The sequence below is a fragment of the Perognathus longimembris genome, chromosome 8 (assembly GCF_023159225.1).
Source record: "Perognathus longimembris pacificus isolate PPM17 chromosome 8, ASM2315922v1, whole genome shotgun sequence".
Classification (NCBI taxonomy): Eukaryota; Metazoa; Chordata; class Mammalia; order Rodentia; family Heteromyidae; genus Perognathus; species Perognathus longimembris.
The window spans coordinates 8,730,431-8,749,816 of NC_063168.1; the positions used below are offsets into that span (position 1 = coordinate 8,730,431).

General features: G+C 43.8%; 1 protein-coding gene across 2 annotated transcripts in view; it reads right to left on the bottom strand.

Annotated features, from left to right (window-relative positions):
- The window catches only part of Uxs1 (UDP-glucuronate decarboxylase 1), a 79,604-nt gene that overhangs the window by 32,108 nt on the left and 28,110 nt on the right, over positions 1-19,386 (bottom strand). For both annotated transcript variants that reach the window (XM_048352481.1, XM_048352482.1), the window contains exons 5-7: positions 16,075-16,135; positions 10,705-10,885; positions 1,645-1,749 (exon numbers count right to left, since the gene is read on the bottom strand). In XM_048352481.1, coding sequence (XP_048208438.1) covers positions 1,645-1,749; positions 10,705-10,885; positions 16,075-16,135 — 347 coding nt within the window. The remainder of the gene's footprint in view (positions 1-1,644; positions 1,750-10,704; positions 10,886-16,074; positions 16,136-19,386) is intronic.

The window sequence follows — 19,386 nt, forward strand, 5'->3', positions numbered from 1 at the left end:
CCGAAGGGCAGTGATGGGGGAGGAGGTAAGGAATCGGGCCGAAGAGCAGGAACGTAGGGAAGGACTCAGGGGTATGAGTGACCATCTGGGCAGGGAAGCAGGGAGTCTGGAACATAAACAGCTAGGATGAGAGAAGAGTTGCTAAAAGGATGCTGAAGGAAGGGGGTGGGTCCCAGATGGAATTCCCCAGATACCATCACAGAACGCTGCACGGTGGATGCATCACCAGTGTCTATGGCAGAGACAGTGGTAATAGCTGGGGGGGCTGTGTGTGTGTGTGTGTGTGTGTGTGTGTGTGTGTGTGTGTGTGTGTCCCCGTCACAGAGGAGGGCCAAAAGGTGGTTTCTCTACATCCTCCCATGAAAAATTCTGAAGACTTCCAGTTACAATGAAGTACTATTGTGAAACTGTAAAATAACACAAGCAGGAAGATAAAGACAGGCTATAAACATCAAGATGACACTCTAACCGAGTAACTCATTACAGGAATCTCCTCAGCAACAGTTTCAACTAGCTATGGCCAATCTCAATTGGAAAAATGTTAAAAAGAAAATCCTAGAAAAAAGCAGCTTGAAAGCTTTCAAGTGCATACTTTACTGAATAGCATGAGCTCTTGTGCTGTCCCAATTCATCTTGCCTAGGATGTGAATCAACTCCTTGCCCAGTGTAATCTTGCTGAATATTCTACTCACCCATTTGTCACTCAGTAGTCATCCTAATGATGGACAGACAGGGCGCCACAGTGCTCGTGTTAAAGCAACCCTTTGTCTACCTAATGATGTCCCCAAGACCAAAGTAGTGACGCTGGTGATTCCGACAGGCCAAACAAAAAGTCATCAAGGGTTTCCCGTAAGTGGAAAGGTGATTCAACTTCAGGAAGAGAAATGGGCTGCGTTTCTGAAGATGCATAGAAAGAACTAATCTAACCTTCACATGGGAAATTGCCAAGAAGGAGAAAAGGAAACATGTGCCCCTTTTTCTGTTGCACCTCAATCATCAGAAGAAACAGCCAGGTGCATGGTAAGTGTTCAGTGAAGATGGAAATGAAGAGAAAAAGGATAAAAGGCGAACCAATGCTTACAAGATAATATGCTGAAAAACAACTGTACAACTGGGGGTGGGGAGGGAACTAGGGCAGAGGCAAGTTGGAAAACACTGAGGGAGGAGGTAACAAGTTTGATAAGAAGTGTACTCACTGTCTTATGTATGAAATAACCACTCTGTACATCACTTCGAAAATAGATAGAAGGACAAATAAACAGATGGAAAAGGCATCATATTATACTCTGTATAGTCTGAGGTTTGAGGAAAATATGCCCCGTGCATAAGGGGAAATCACCTGTGTTTGGAACTGCTTAAAAACACTTGCAGTAAGAGTAGCAATGTAAGAAAAACACACATAGCCAGGTGCTAGTGGCTCATGGCTGTAATCCTATCCATTCAGGAAGCTGAGATCTGAGGATGAAGGCTTCAAGCCACTTTGAGCAGGAAAGTCCCTGACTCCTAGCTCCAATTAACCAGCAAAAAACCCCACAAGTGTCTCAAGTGGTAGAGTTCCAGCCTTCAGTGAAAAGTCAAGGGAGAATACAGGCCTGGAGTTAAAGCTCCAATACCAACAAAGAAATGAAAGAAAATAACACTTACCCAACATATTTAATGTCCCAATTGTATTGGTTTTCAGGGTCTTGATGGGGTTGTACATGTAGTTTGGAGGGGAGGCTGGAGATGCCAGATGGTATATTTGATCAACTAAAGGAGGCAGAAAGGAAACATTATTTCCAAGAAAAAAAAAAAAAAGAGAGGCAGAAAATAATTGTGAACTCTTAGGGACTACACCATAAAAGTGTTAGTATACATACCACTGAAACTGTTAACATACTGCTCTTTACAGAAACTTACATTTGCAATTAAAAGAAGTTTAAATCGAAATAGAAAGTCTAATTAAAGTCTCTTTTCCTGTAACTAAAGTCAACGTGATCATGGAGTTGATGGTTTGCTGATATATCTCTCCCAGACAAAGCATCCATGTGAGAAAGAAGATTCATATTTTTTAGACCCAGAATTACATATGACTATCTAAAGTGAAAGTGTTTAGCTCATGGAACAAATTAGGAAAGAAAAACCACAGAATTATGGGAACCATAGCCTTTTCTCATATCCTCCAACAGACCCCGGGGTGAGGGTTAGGGAGGGTAGATGTAAAGCTGTGGGCGGCAGAAAAGCTGTGCCCAGCTCTCCTCTCGCACAGGCACTGACTTTAACATCACCCCCTGCACCTGGGCTCCCCAGGTCAGATATGGCCTGTACAGAGCACACAGCTGGGGAGAGCAGCCTCTCCCTACATAATGGCAGATAAACATACAGAAGAATGCCAGCCTTCCAGACAAAGTCTATGCCAAGCCATTCCACTCCAGCTACAAGGGAAAGAAAACCCACCAGTGTTCATGGCAGAGCTGAAGACTGAGGGAGAAAGTGAGACTGGCAAAATGAATCCTCTTGTTCAGGCAAGCGCCTGCAGGAAGCTCTGCCTGACCCTCCCAGCTCTCCGATGGCTCCTGTCCTCCCAACCTGGGCCAGCTGCTGCCCCTTTTCCCAGTCATGGGGAAATGAGAGCTAAGAATGAGGCTGTCGAGCCATACAGAGTCAATCTGGAGATGCGCCATCAAAACCCTGTGCTGTATATCTGAGGGCTGTATTTCACCTTCCGAGTGTTCAGTGCCAAAGCCTAGTTCTCGATGGCAATGTTGAGGGGTAAAATCCTTAAGAGATAGGGCCTAGTGGAAGGTCATTACAAGGTCTTAGAAGAGAGTTTATCTCTTGTGGGACTAGACTAATAGCTGGGAGAGGGGACTGCTATAAAAAGTGTGACTGGCCACTCCTAGGTCTCTTTCTTCCTGTCTAACACACAATGTCTGTCTCCATTTTGCAATCTCTCTTTCTCTCTCACTCTTGCACAAACTCCTAGCATATGATGCTAACTTACTACACAGCCCTTACCAAAAGCCGCTATTAGTGTAGTGCTCTTGGGTCTTCAGAACCATGCACTAAAAACCCTCTGTTCTCCCTATCTGATATACCGTTACATTTACAGGAAAGTAATAGCAATAGCTATAGGTCCAACTTTTTATCTATCTTTTGAAAAGACCAAAGTACTGAGTTGGTTTAATAATAGACATCAACGTGAAAAGGAAAATCTTTACTCAAGAGAACTAAGAAAACAGTTTTCTACAATGGTTGTGTCAATATTCAAACTCTATTGAAAGGATCAGTCCAAATAAAAGCAAAGTCTTAGGACTGTTATCCCTTCCCTCAAGTTATTCTGAGATGATAAAATGCTAAATATAAAAAGTGAACAAAGTTCCTATTATGTGAACTGTGGGTTTACAATATAGCTTTAAAAAAAATCAAATCTTATAAAATCCCATAACCCTTAGGCCACTCTGTCTTGGTCCAGTTTATAGAGAAGACCAGCATGAGGCTAGGTACTACACTTCGGGTCCTAAAGGACCATATGTTAAAGGCTTGGTCACCAACCTGGGGTGCCATTTGTAGAATGTAGAGCCTTTAAGGGGCAGGGCCTAGTAAGAAATCCTAAGATCAACCAAGCATGCTCTCAAAGGGGAAGGAGGAAATAGCCCTTCCCCTTCCTCATTTCCTTTCTCTGCTATGAACTGAGTGGTTTTACTCCACCATGTTCTCTCCAAGACGTGCTGTTTGCCACGGGCCTGAAACAGAACCAAATGACATGAACTAAACCCTCCCAACACTGTAAGCCCAAATAAGCCTTTCCTGCTTTAAAGTGGAGCAAGTCCAGAGTTTGCTACAGGAACAGAATGCTGATTAACACATAGGGTCAATTTTTGCACACAAAAGTTTCTTTTGTGGTTGTTGGAGGGGGAGAGGAGAACAGTAGAGATCATGTCTGTAAAACAACAAACTTCTTTTCAAATGGTATGTCTACATATTTTGGTCAGCGACTTTACATCATCTCTCTAAAACCAAACAATTACTAAATAAACATAAAAAGGTCTAGGATAGACCTTCCAGGAGCACAATAGCTCAACAGCTACATACATATGATTATATAAGATGAGGCTAAGCAAAATGAACTCCAAGAGATGGAAACAGGAGGACTTTACTGGTGTCAATGTTTAATGTACTAGGTGAATTTCCTTTGACGTACCCCCTGTGGTCACTGTGTATGATTCTGGTACACTGGATATTATATATATATATGTTTATCTGAACTGGGGAAGGGAAAGAAAAATGAAGGAGGGTGTAACAAATATGACAAGAAATGTACTCACTACCTTATTATGTAACTATACCCTCTCTGTGCATCACCTTATCAATAAAATTTAATTTAAAAAAGAAAAAGAAAAAAGTGACGGCTGGAGAAAGTAGAAGAAGGTGGATCAGAGAAAGGCGCAGAATCTCTTTCTCAAATGCATCCGCACGTCTACTGATAACCTAGATGAGATAGGCTCACAGTCCAAGTCAAATCTCTCAATAGAGCTTCAGAGCTGAGTGCAACGCCAGCAAACACAAGGTGGCAAGAAAGATCTTAAAGCTTTCATCCACCTACATCATCGAGGAGGAGGATTTCGGCTCTTACAAGTGGGACATCCCTTCATTCCTCAGACAGCGCACGCTCAACCGCGCGGGCTACGGTCCCATAGAACGAATCGGTCGGCCTCGCTTTTCCCTCTGTGGTGACGGCATCAGCAGCGAGAGGCAAGTGAGTGAGTACATTAGAGAGTCAACAGGGAAAGTGCTTTGAGAGTGAGTGCCTAGTACTTCCCTCAACTCAAATGGGAAACATTAAGCCCATGCTCCCCTCCTTCCCCTCCACTCCAGCACAGACTCTCTGTACCAAGGCTCCATACAGACAGTTCCACAGCCCCTGACTAGAAGAAAATCCCTCTGACCCCTGGCCACCTCTGCTGCCTCCGTGACGTGGCTGCCTTGTTAACAAGTTCCCTGAGCACAGCAAGACCCATTTCTTCTTCCTATCTCCATATAGCTACGGGTACAGGAAGTGTAACACCCCCCTCATCACTGCCCCCCTGTGCCCCGGGAGCTCTTGAAGGCACAGTCCTGAGCCCAGGCACGATTCTACTCTGCGATCTCTCAGCGGGCCCAGAAACCTTGCGTGGAAAACAAATAACCCATCCCTCATTTGCCCTCTGGCCTGAGTCAGCGGGGCGAAGGGATGAGCTGCTGTATAAACGGGAGCTTTTCCATCCTCAAGGACTGCTTGTTTTCCCATCTGGCATTCAGTGTAAACGCTGCTCCTGGAGATCTACCAAATGTTCCGCAACACTGTCACGACCTTTACGTAAGTGAAACTCTTAAAAAACATGGTGAGAATCCAGGTTCTCCTCCATGGGAGAACGGGCTCTGTCTGTTACGCTGATGACAGCAGCTTCAGCTCCTCACCTAAAAAGGACACTGTTCTGAGGCTGTTGACTTCATTAATCTGGTAAGGAATCATGGAAGGGGGGGAAGGGGGAATTCAGAGCCGGGATAAACAAGGAGGAATGTGAGATGCCACAAGCGATATTAGTAACAACCCGCTCTGGAATGTAAATAAAGCCGAAAGTTAATCATAATCCAGAGAAAAGCCCTCAGCACATTTCAACCTCGTAGTTCAAAGAACAGGAAAAACGAATGTGACATTCAAAAGCCCAAGTTAGGGGCCAAGAGAGACAGCCAAGGGGGAAAAGGCATGGCCACTCATGTGGACACACTTCTGGCTGCTGACCCCGGAGACCAGGCCACGATCCTCTCACATTCACAAGGCCGTGACCTCAGCTAGAAAGAGCCGTCTTGAGAACTGAGCTCCAACTGTCACCAGCACTCCTCCCAGCGGGTGGCATGTGCCCCTCTGCTTGGGGGTTCTGGAGTGGATAAGCCATAGCCCCACAGTGGAGGAGCTTGCTATAGCTTCTCCAGGAGGACTTCGCGGTGCTGGGAGCCTACCAATGCCATGTACCTGGAAAAGGCAAAACCATCACTGAAATCTAACACTTGGGATGATCCCAAACCACAGTCGAAGCCCTCGGAGAAACTAGGCAACAGCCCCGATGTCACTGTTACTGATCTTGGTACCCTGGGTATTGTATATACGTTTACTGGAGCTAGGGAAGGGAAGGGGAACATCCAAATAGAGAGACAAAGGAGAAAAGATGAACCAATGCAACAAAACTATATGCTGTAAACCAACTGTACAACTCATGGCAGAGGGAGGGAAATGGGGAGGGGGAAGGGGAGAAAAATGAGGGAGGAGGTAACAAGTTTGATAAGAAATGTACCCACTGCCTTACCTATGAAACTATAACACCTCTGTATATCATTCTGACAGGAAAGAAATTAAAAAAAAAGAAATCAGGCAACATCTTCCATGAGGGGAAACCCACACAGGAACCAACTCACGGGTTTCCACCCTCTGCTCTCACCGTTGTCTCTACTGAGGTGCTGACCTCCCAGGTACATCCAGGCTCTTGCAGCCTCGTACTTAGGCCCTGATAAGAGCTCCTTGAGGATTTATGACAAGAAACCAAAGACGTGGAACCAACAAAAGCAGAACATACGGCTGGCTCTGCCAACTCTATGTTCCCAGTGCACAGGTTAAATACCATAATTTGCTACAGGTTTCTCTTTTCCATACTCCATGCATGGGTCATACGCCCAACCAACTCAATCAACTATGGATCAAAAATATTCCCCAAGTTGCATCTGTGCTGAATATGTGTAGACCTTTTTGTTTTCTTGTTATTCCTCCCTAAACGAGGAAGTTTAACAGCTATTTATACAGTATTTACAGTGTGTGAGGTCTTATAAATCACTATACAGAATTTAAAGTTTATAGAAAGACCCATGTAAGTTCTATACAAATACCATACCAGCATGCATAAGACCCTTGAGCACCTGAGGAGGTCCTGGGACGAACAGCCCCATGGGTAGATAGAGGGACGATGGTACGGCCCACAGAGGTCACTCTGTAGGATGAACCTCCACACTCTGACCCTAATCCTTGTCCCCAGCAACAGGAAAGAGATTTCAGAAGATTCAGGGCTTCTTGAAATCTCTGTCAGCAGGAAGAGGAAAGGGACTTTTGCCTTGGTTTTCATAAAATATTTGCTTACTGTGAGGGCCGCACATGGCAGAGGTCTGGCTCAGTCCCAGCCCTGGGGCTCCTCAGAGGCTCACCTTCCCCTGACACCAGCACAGAGAGGGAGGTCTCCCGTGCCTAGAGCTCTGTAGGAAGCCCCGAACGCTCCAAATTAAACAGATGAGACCCCTGAGAACTGCTGCCTCTGTAACTTGTGTAAATTTACATTTTTAACCTATGTTGAGATGGGAATCTGTAAATCACAATTCAACAGAAATACTCTCATCAAAGCAGCATACCTCAACCGTCTCCATAAACATGAACTCAATCTCCTTGGCAATCAGTTTCCCCCCACATTTTCACAGTGGGTACCCAGGGACAGGAGAGGGACTCTCTTGTTTTCCCTATTCGGGCATCCTGGTTTCATGTCTTCTCGCGGGATTTAAGCATCAGGATAAAAGGTTTGTAAAAGAAAGGGCTTTGTGCCCGTTTCCTTGTCTGTGAAATGATAACTGCGTGCCTCACAGGAGTCCTAAGTGAGTGGAATCTGCCTCGCAGACAGAGGTTAAATGGTGTCTGGAATACCAGAAGCACTCAGTACGTGCTGGCCAGGTTATTTGGAGGATGGTTCAGGATGCTGAAAACAACCTATGATTGTTTTCTAAACTCTTCTACAAAGTATTATCGGTCCAGGAATTGAAACACCTGTGTTTCTCTGATCCCCACAGAAATGCTAGTGCCAAAAATTCCTGTTTCTACCAAACACAGATGGATCATGCCTGTAATTCCAGCTACTCAAGAAGCTGCAAGCTGAGGATCATGGTTTGAAGCCAGCCCAGGCAAGAAACTCCATGAGACTCTTATCTCCAGTCGACCAGGAAAAAGCTGGAAGTGGAACTGTGGCTCTGGTGGAAGAGTGCCAGCCTTGAGCAAAAAAAGCTAAGGGATAGCACCTAGGCCCTGAGTTCAAGGCTCAACATAAGAGTACACTCACACACACGCACGCGCGCACACACACCAGGAAACTATAATCTGTCAGGTGTGCAGTTCAAAGGTCAGGCCCAGCGTATCTCAGCTGAGCTGACTGTATCTCAGAACTGCATCTTCCAGAGCTTGTCACAGTACCTCAGGCTGATCCAAAGCTTCCCAGGGAGACCTGGAGAATGAGTCCACGGATCCGTTATCTATCTAGACAAACGGTTGCATTTTACAAAAACTACAGACCAATTCCAAAATAAAATTTAACTTGAATAATGAAGTGCTCAAAATGAGGCAAACAAACAAACAAACCAACAACTAGCCAACCAACGAACTCAAAAAATACTGTGTTTTAAATGTAAAATTAGATTAAATGTTCATTCATCTACTCTTGGGATAGTTACAGCATAAAGGAAACAGATCAAATAGTAAGGAGAAAATGAGCAGATGACGCTATATTTAGAAATAAATTTTCAATAAAGTTCAAAAAATGTAAAAGGGAGGGGGAGAATGCTAAATCATAGCCCAAAAGCTAACATTTCTAATGTGAATGATGCCCCCCATTAAAGAATTAAAAAGCAGGAAAGTGTTTAAACAGAATAAGTATATTTGAAAGTGAAAGAAAAGCTATGAAAATAGCAAGACTGTCCACCCAGAGAACAAAGAAGAGTCCCATGCAGGAGGGCAGTTTTTACAGCACAGGTCTCTTCCCTTATCTCTGCCCTTAGGCTTTTCACACCGATTGCTTGACGACTTGGGCAATGCGCCTCCCTGGCTCTTCTCATTGGGCGAATGGGCACCTAGGGCATTATGGGAAGAAGCAGCATTTGAATGGGAACTCACAGCATTATGGGAAGAATCATTTGAGCAGGAGCCCAAGACTCTAGGAGAACAAGTACCATGTTATCTGCCACCTGTTAGGCCCACCACTTTTTATCCCTGTCCATCTAAAAGTTTTCCTTCATGAGGGAATTAGCTAAACGCAATGTAAAAATGGGTAAAAGACAATCTGGATTTCTTTTGCCCATGCTTTTTTATTTTTAAGGCAGCCTTGCTATGTTGCCACAGTGCCCTCCAACAGCCGGGATTGTAGGCAAGGACCAACACCTTCGCTTCCAATTCGGATTTCTTTTCTGAATTAACATATTAGAAAGTCGCACGTTTTTAGCAACCAAAGAAATACACATGAAACCGCTGGCTCTGTATAGTATTTACAAAATTATTTTGGCTCATCGCTTTTTTAAGGCAATAGTATGCTACCATCAAAAATGAAGGAGACACAGTAGCTTTTGGTACAATTTGTATTTTGACTCTTATACTGAGGAACTAAAATTCAGACAAAAGTATTTATTTAAAAAAAAATCACTGGAGAACTTTAACCAAGACTAATAAATGATAGTACAGTGATACAATACAGACGGCTCAGCTTAGGGCAAAGCACCACCAGCACTGTATCCCAGAGCTGGTTACACAAGGCTGAATTCCAACTCTGTCACCAGACTTTGGATAGGTCCAACCCCATTCTAATTCCAGCCAGATTTAAATAAGAATGAAGGCAAGTCAGCAGGTGACACCCCTCATTAGCACACCCCACAGGATTTCAGAGGAAGGAGACCTGTGAAAGTGAAGATGTTCCAGTGGTTGATTTGACTAGTAGCCCACACAGCAGACAGTTTAAAATACTAACCAATTAGTCTCCTACAAGTCTTAGAAACCAGAAGTGTGAGCACAGGTGTTAGCCAGCCATACTTGCTCCGAAAGAAAGCTCCAAGGAAGGGTCTTTCCTGGCCTTTGCTAGGCTTCCCTCCACCTGGGGCTGCCCAGCTTTACAGTTTCTGGGTCTTCACAGAAACTGATGTGCTCAGTATGTCTGCATCTTCTCTAATTCCGTCATAAGGACCTTTATCACTACCTAACCTGGAAATCCAGGCCCATGGGATGGTTCTGAGTCATAGAAGCCCTATTTTCCATAAAAGGACACATTCGTAGGTTCTGGGGATTAGATGGGGATAAATCTTTTGGGGGAAATACACTCAACCATGCCAAAACATAACTCTTTTCAAGTAGCATTTACTAACGGGCTTTAAACACTTATAACTGAGACGTCAGCATTAATTCAGCATCTCTGCAAGCCAGCTATCCATTACTTTAACAAAATACCTCACATAAATTAAGTTATAAAGAAAAAAGGGTTATTCTGGTAACAGAATATCCAGAAGTCCCCATGACTTTGGGCCTCTGGCAAGGCAACAGTCAAAGCAGGAGTGTGGAATGGAGCAAAGTCCTGCCATTTCCCTTAAAAGCAGATCCCCCATAGCTGAAAGACCACCCATAAGGCTTGCACAACCCCCAACAGCCACCCTCAGCACCAATTTAATACAAGGAACGCGGCACAGCATTCAAGATCCAAACTGTAACAGCTTTCTACAAATCAGCTGACTTACTCTGTAAGAGGAACTAATTACAGGGAAGTGGCTCAGGCATTGACTTGGTAAGGCAATAGGGATAATCGTCTTACTTCACTCTGCATGCCACAACCAGATACCAGAGCCTGAGTGGCAAGTCCACCCCCGGAGCACCCCCACTCTACACGATGCCGTGTTTTCTCTCACCTTCGATGTACAGAGGCTCCACCACATCATGGTTAATCAGCTCAAAGTTCTCGTGGCCAATCCAGTGCTCCACATTTCTCTTCCTGCCTGTGAAAAAGTTGTCCACCACAGTCACCTCGTGCCCGTCCATCATGAGCTTGTCAGTCAGATGGGAGCCCACGAACCCTGCACCTCCAGTGATCTGCATTGGGAAGACAGGTGTAAAATGCCCCCCAGAAATAGCAGGTGAGAACACAGTCATGACAGATGCCATGGAGATGCAACTACGGCACAAGTACAACTTAAGCTTTGGAAAACATTTAAGGCAGCAGTTTCATATTCCCTCCACGGCAAAGAATGACACTATCTATAAACGTCTACGCAGTGTGCCATTTTAGATGAGCACTTGGGGAATAATACTACAGAAAAACTTCAGCTACGGGATTCAGAATGACTTCATAGATAGCGAGCTTTACATTATAAAACACATCTGGCTTTATAACAGATGACCTACTGAACATCCTTTAAAGTCAACCCACAGGCGTGGGTTCCATATCTGCGTCTGCATCCACAACCTAACCGAACAAAGACTGAAAGCACAATTTTGTTTTCTTCAGTATGAAAAGTACTGTATAGGACTTTAAAAATGACTGATAGCTATTGAGATAATAATGGAAAATGGAAATCTAGGGTGGAAAATTGCATAATTCAGGCATTTTTCAGTTGTTTTTTTTTTCCTGGCTGACCTAACTATTGGTGAAAGTGGAATATAAAAGTCACCTACAGTGCAAGAATATATTACCAAAATTTTCAAGCATATTTTGAAATAAGTATTTGGAGATAAATATATTTGTCACTGAAGATTAAAAACTATTAAAATTTTGTTTGTCCATAAACCTCCTGATAAACTAAAATCTCAGTATGCTATGTGCCACAGGTGAGAGCAAATCCACCTGGGGAAGATGAGGTAATGGTAAGTAGACCCTGGAAAGAGCTACTTTATCAACTACCAGAGATACTTACACCCAATCTAAGAAAAATACCCATAGAATGGTTCAAGATAGAACGGCTGAGAGGGGCTGGAAATATGGCCTAGTGGCAAGAGCACTTGCCTCGTATACATGAAGCCCTGGGTTCAATTCCCCAGCACCACATACACAGAAAAGTGGCCAGAAGTGGTGCTGTGGCTCAAGTGGCAGAGTGCTAGCTTTGAGTAAAAAGAAGCTAGGGACAGTGCTCAGGCCTTGAGTTCAAAGCCCAGGACTGGCCAAAAAAAAAAAAAAAAAAAACGGCTGGGAATCCCGTCCTGATTGATGTTCGCTGGCTAGCAATCAGCCTGAGAGCAGCACTGTTTTGCAAAGCCCGTTCTTGGGTTGAGAAGTGGACTTCGTGACTAAGATTCTCAGATCATGCACTGTTCTTGACAGGATAAACCCACCTTCTTCCTAACTACTTGCTCTTTTCACACCCCTGTCAATCTGTCTCAGGCATGTTGCATCCTAACCTTCCTAACAGCTAGGCTTGATGTAATTTGATCCCAAGAATTTATATACTGGAAGCATGGTCCTTAGCGTGAGATACTTCTTGATGAGGAGGGCCCTATGTCACTGAAGATGCTCCTTTGTTTTTTTAAATAGCTTGAGCAAGGACAAATTGATCCATGACTTTAGCCTTGACTGAAATGCACTGGAATTCTTTGGGGGGTTTTTTGGTTGTGAAATGAAATATATATATATATATACACACATATATATATAATGTATATATTCCTTTCTGTTGAAAACACATAAGGATTTATGTCTCATAGTTAGATGCTAGAGTTTTGTAATTCTTTTCCTAATAAATGATCGAGATTTTTCAAATGGAAACAAAACCAACACTAACCACCAACTCCAAGTATATTCTTTGGATAACAAGGAGCTCCTCCTTGTTAGAAGAAAAGACAAGGAAGCTCAAATGGATGAGAACTTAGACAGCCTTGCATAGCTTTGAACATGGAGTTGCTCAGAAAGGTTTTAAGCTTTAGTGCCTATATGATAGACCGGCATGCTAAATGACTGAAACTATAGATGCCAGACAAAAGAAACTCCCTCTTTGCTCTTCTGTCAAAGTATGATGTAGCAAGAGAGCCATGGACAGATGCCAGCACCTTGATCTTGAACTTCCCAGTCTCCAAAACCAAAAGCAGTGACAAGAGCCACGTTCCCTGAAAGTTAACCAGTGTGTGGTATTCTGTACAGCATTAAAAGACCAACAGGACAGATTTTGTAATCAACATGACATGGTAACAAACTGATTAGGAAGATTAACTCTGCTACTTAAGACACTAATCTATTTCTAAACCCATGCTTATATGTATACATATTTCTAGTACGAGAATAACCTCATAAGGTGGGCATACTGCCAAGAAACAAGAAGAGAAAGGGAGAGGGAAAGAGAGAGGGATGGAGATAGAGAAGGGGAAAGGAAAAACAAAGGAGAAAGGAAGGGGAAGGAAATGGAAGAAGGAGGAAAAAAAGGAAAGATGTAATCACTCGACAATTAAAAAAATACATCTGGAAGCTAGGAGCTGGTGGCTCACATTTATAATCACAGTAACTCAAAAAGCTGAACCTTGAGGAATGTAGTTCAAAGCCATCCCAGGCAAGAAAGTCTATGAGACTCTTATTTCCAATTCACCAGCAAACTGCTAAAAGTGGACAGACTGGAAAAAGCTAAAGGTCAATGCTCAGGCCAAGTTCAAGTTTCAGAATTGGCACAAAAGCAAAACAAAAGCCCCTCAACCCAAAGGAATCAACATCAAGAGACGAATAAACAAAAATCCCACCCAGACACAAGCATCCATATAGTAATCCTGTGTGTAGCTTTTAGAGGAAGTGGAAATTTTCTAGAACAGACTTTTCTAGAACAACTTTTCTGGGTTTTAGATCATTTTGATGACTACTTTCTGGTTTTCTTGGCTAATGGTTTTCTCATTAAACAACACATATTCACCAGGGCATGGGATGGGAGGGGGGTATTTTTTATGTGGTGAACTATCCAAAGAGATTGCACTTTCCTTGTTTCAAAGTGGCATTTTTATTGATATCATTTATTCACATAACAGACAATTCATCTTTTGGGGTAAAATACAGTGGGTTTTTTTTTTAGCGCAATACAGCTATGCAGCTATTACCCCCTCTGTGAAGAAACTCTGCCATTAATTAAGGATCACTGCTTTCCCCTACAGCTTTCATCCTTCAGTCCTAGATCATCCTTCTGTTGTAGATTTGCCAGTTCTGGATTTATCATCTTTGTAGGGAGAAGACTGGGGTAGATAAGGGGCATTCTTGACCTCAGGGCCTAGGTGCTGTCCCTAAGCTTTTTGCTCAAGGCCGGTGCTCTACCACCTGAATCATAGCTCTACTTCTGCTTTTTGGTGGTTAATTGGAGCTATGAATCTCATGTACTTTCTTGGCCAGGCTGGTTTTGAACCACAATCCTCACATTTCAGCCCCCTGAGTAGCTGGGATTGCAGTGTGAGCCGCCAGTGCCCAGCCTAAGACTTACCATGTAGATGAGTGGTGAGGTGACCGGTTTCTTCCACTTAGCAAAGGTCAAGGCTCAGCCAAGGCTTACTGACTATGTTTGTATCTTTGGACAAAGTTCTTTTGAGACACTTAGCCCATTTCTAAAATTGATAATTTTTTTTTTAAATCATTGGGTTATAAGAAATCTTCATATTGTCTAGGGACAGGTTCTCTATTGGGTATGTGATTGTCAGCTAAGGATTTGTCAATTTTATCCATCTTTTCAAAGAACTAACTTGACTTTCTTGATATCCTTGTTATGCCCTCCCTTTATTCTCTCAAGATTCCTGAGCAGTCCAGCAGTCCTTTTTTTTTTTGTGTAGTACTGGGGTTTGAACTCGGGACCTGGTGTTTACGTGGCTTGATTGTTCATACCAGACACTGTAAGCAATGCCGTAATTTTTACTGGTTGTTTTGAAGATGACGTCTGGTCAACTGGCATCCAGCTTTGTTCAAGTCTTTACTTTCTTTTCATTTCAGGGTTAGTTTTCTTCTTCTTCTTTTTCAATTGTTTTAAGGCAGAAGTTAGGGTTTGAACTCAGGACCTGTGTTTTCTAGGCAAGCATGCTCCTAGCCCTATTTTACTCCCCTTATTTTGGGGATGGAGTCTTACATTTTGCCCAGGTCTAGCCTGGACTGTGATGAACCACTACATCAAGCTTACTGAGATGACTTCTCTTTAACTTTTGACCCAGGCTGGCCTTGAACCCATATACTCCTGATCTCTGCCTCCCAAGTATGTGTAGGATCACAAGTATAAGCCATTTCACCTAACTTCTTCAAAATATAGATGTTTACAGTTGTTAAGTTTCTCTCTAAGCACTGCTTATTTAAAACTACATATGTTCAACAATAGGTTTTTTGGTATGCTCTTTTCGCTTTGTCATTCATTTCTAAGTATTTCTGAATTGCCCTTGCCCTTCTTCGTTGATTTATTATTATTTAATTTGTACATACTTAGGAATGTCTCACAGTTATTTCTATGTCTGATAACTAATTTCATGCTCTTATCAGAAAACATAGTGGTTCAATCACTTTTAAATTTGTGGTGTTTGTTTTACGGCCTAGGATATGGTTTGTCACATAGAAAGTTCCATCTGGAGAATCCGTCCCAGGATGTGTATAAAGCTCTTGCTGCTCCTGGCTTCCAGATGTATTTTTTGGTATCCTGTAACCTTGGTTCTAGTAGTTTTAAACACGCTATTCATTTTGAGTTTTCTAAACATTGTGATCATGACACCCACCAGCAATGATAGGTAGTTTAAGTTTTACCTTTTTCATATAGATGCCTTTTATTTACAAGAACACACAAAAAGAATTGAAAACTTGCATCTACTCAAAAAGTATGTCCAGAGTAGCCTTACTCAGAGTAGACTCAAGGCAGAAATCACTTCAAAGGTCCATCCATTGAGAAAGGATAAACAAAATATGGTGCAACCCTACAATGGACTATTGTGCAGCCATGAAAAGGACAGTGTAGTGATTCATGCTATAGTGTGATGAACATTATTCTCAGTGAAAAGAAATGGGACACAAAAGGCCACATGTTGTGTCATTTTGTCCATGTGACACAGTCAAAACAGACAAATCCACAGGAATAGTGGTTTCAGTGGCCACTGGGAGGATGGGTAACAAAGAATGACTAATGGATGCAGGGTTTGTTCTGGGGGACAGTGGTGGGGGGGAATACTGTTCAAACTCTGAAAACAATTAGCAACTGCTGACTTCAATACTCGAAGAGGTGTAATTTTATGGCCCATGAATTATCTTGATTAAAATAGGAGCATCTTAATATTACATATATTAATTTTACCAAACTTACCAAAATTCTTTTGCGGTCCTTCTCTGATAAGAACTTTACTGGTGGATATTTCTGGGTGAAGCTGTATAATATGAAGAGATTAAAAAGCAAAAGTCAAATGTCTTTGGTGGGCATTTGTCTCCCCCGTCACTGAACAATGCCACATTCAGGACCTCTTCTGGGGTCCCCTTTTACTTCACTGGGGTGGCTGAAGGATCACTGGCTAACAGCAGTTCAAGACATCCCCACCTGTTGTGGGGGTGATGAAGCTAAGGACCGAACCTAACGCCCCACTGCCGAGAGAAAGGGAGAAGCTAAGAGGCTGCTGGCTTCCACAAGCTGCCAAGTATGGGTAGCACAACCCCTGCAGGGACAAGTGACAACCCAGGAGTGGCCAGAAATGGTGGCATGCACAGGATAATCTCAGGTTCCAGACTACACAGCGAGAACCTATCTCAAAGTAAAACAAAATGAAAAGGACTGAGGAGTAGCTCAATGGTGAGGCTTTGGGTTCACCATCCAGCAGCAAACAGAAACAACAACCACCATAAAACCGCCAGCAGAGAGTGGAAGACAGACTGAGTGAAGTCTCAGCCCCACATGGGAGGGTATGGCCTCCTAGGAAGAGGATTTAATAAAACCATCTCCTGTTCTGAGAAGCAGCACAGATCCCCCAGTCCCTTCCCACCAGTGTCTTGTGTCTGCATTCAGTGACTCAACAGCTACATATTCTGTCTCCCACAGTTGGCTCTGACGCTGCCTGAGATCTCACCTCATCTTTCCATGTCCTTCTGTTGGGTGCCACCGGCCCCCAAACCACACTCATATTCTAGAGGCTGAGCAACATAATCACTGAGAGAAGACAAATGTGGATGTGAACTATGTACGCATTCTCAACAGATGGAATCAGAAGGAAGCCAAAGAGCTGTAAGTAAAACCTGTGTGATCAGCAGATTAGTTATTCTCACTGGAGTTGATGGGCCATGCCACGCAGAACCTGTTCCCGGCACCAGCTCTTACTACAATCCAGGTGCATGTCCTTAACCGCTACTGAAGTAAATGGAGTGTGACAGCAAATCAGACGGGAGACCTTGGAGCAGATGTCTGGAGGACGTGGAGTAAGGGCTTGCACAATGCACAAGAATTCCCCCACGAAGAGCTTCCAGCCTTCCTTGCTGGCTCTGTGGCCACCAAGCAGGAGTTGAAGCAGCTTTGTGCAGCCCAGCAGTAAGGCTAAGAGCAGCCCTCCAACCACACAGCCAGCCCCGTCACATACAGCACAGGCTGCCCCGAGCAAGCAATGAGTGGAGACCACACTGGAGGAATTGGAAGAGCCACACAGATGTCTTGTTGACCAAGTAACACATTCAGTCATTCCGTCTCCATTTCTCACGTGGAGACTGACCATGTAAAGTTCTGGTGAGCTGCATGCCGTTCCCATAACTGCTTCTCTGAGCTCAGGACATCTACACCTGTTGCCTCAATCTTGACCTGCATACCTGGCTATATGGTACCTCTCTTCTACAGCAGCACCGTATGCTAACACGGCAACCTCCAGACCATGGGGGGAACAGTAGTAGGGCCATCACAGACCTACCACCTTCCTTCACCCACTGTGGGCATCTGTCCATGTGTGCATTCTGTGGTGTGTGTGTTTCTTGCAGTACTGAGGACTGAACCATGCAAGTGCTCTATCAGTGGACACTTGTATCAGCCCAAGAATTCATTCTCAACCACTTCTCTACCATCTAGATGACTTTACACAAGCTCTGAATGGGGAAATGGCAGCTGTGCATTGGAAAATGAAGTGGAAGGAGAGAGAGATCAATTTAAGGAGGACTACAGGCAGAAGACCACATGACAATCTCAGGTATACACATCCATGTCCACCACAAAAACAAATTCACCCGAGTCAGTAGCTTAGAAAAATGGTAGGTCCCTCAGTCTCCTCAGAGGTGGGTTCCAGGACCCCTAAAGATACAAAAACCAGGTTGCTCTGCCTGCTATCAGTGACTCATGTCTGTAATCCTAGCTATTCAGTGGGTTGAGACCTAGAGGATTAGGAATTATACGCACGTACCACCACACTCGACTTTTTCATGCTTTGTTTTTCTACAATAGGAAGCAACTGCATTTTAGATTTCATACGCAGGAGGAAGCTGTTTGACGTTTTTAAACTGCCTTACACCAAGTCATATACACAAGGCTGCCGGATTCTCTGCAGTGGGTATTAATACTACCACTTGCCTTCTTGAAGCCATGAGTGACAGGGCAAGGTGGCAACAGCACCCTATGAAGTGCAGCTGGCTGCTCAGTGGTCCCAAACACCTGTGATTATGGGTGCCGAGCAGTGGGCGGCAGAGAGGTACAGACTTCTTTGAAGGTCTGATGGAGGTGAAAATCCTGCCCAGAGGACTGGCTCACTAATTTACTCAGGAACTCCAATTGAGCGCCTATCCCACGCTCAGCCTGGGGAGCTGAAAGTAGAACTCTGCCTGACCATTCAGTTGAGGAAAAGAAGAAAACCAACGAGCATGCTGGATGAATCTTTTCCACCTCTATTTCCCTTAAGTGGTCACTTAATGAAAATTGAAGAAAAACTGCACATCTTGGCTGGGAAGATGGCTTAGTGGTAGAGTGCTTGCCTAGCATGCAGGAAGCCCTGGGTTCCATTCCTCAGTACCATATAAACAGAAAAAGCCAGAAGTGGTGCTGTGGCTCAAGTGGTAGAGCAAAAAGAAGCCAGGGACAGTGCTCAGGCCCAGAGTCCAAGCCCCAGGACTGGCAAAAACAAAAAAACAATAAAAAAGTGCACATCTTTCCTTCCTTTTTATCCTAGATGTTGCAAAGCACTACAGAATGGCATCATAAACCAGCTAACCTCATCCCAGTAAAAGAAAAGAAACATAGATTTTTAATGAATGTTTCATTTTTCCTTTTTTAAAATTCTGAGGACCCAACTGTCACTCAACACAAGATTTTCACATACAGACCCTCGAGCTCCAGTGCTGAACACTGAGTTAATTTAGAAGTGAGTGATGGAGACGGATGCTGGGTGTTGGACTCACAGCTCAGGGAGGAGTAGAGGTGGGGGGTATTTCAATAGACCAGTGATCCCAGTGGAAATGCTGTTATGTAGCTCAATTCTCCTCCCTAGTCACTTCATCTGGACGACATTCTGGACCCCCCCCCACTTTGCTACAGTGACAAAGGAGATAAGAGACCGAACTGAACATGACACTTCCCTGGCATCTTCCAGAAGGCTCCCCAGCTCTAGAATCAAACACGTGATGGACAGCTGCCACTCACAGCCATATAGAAGCTCAAGGGAGA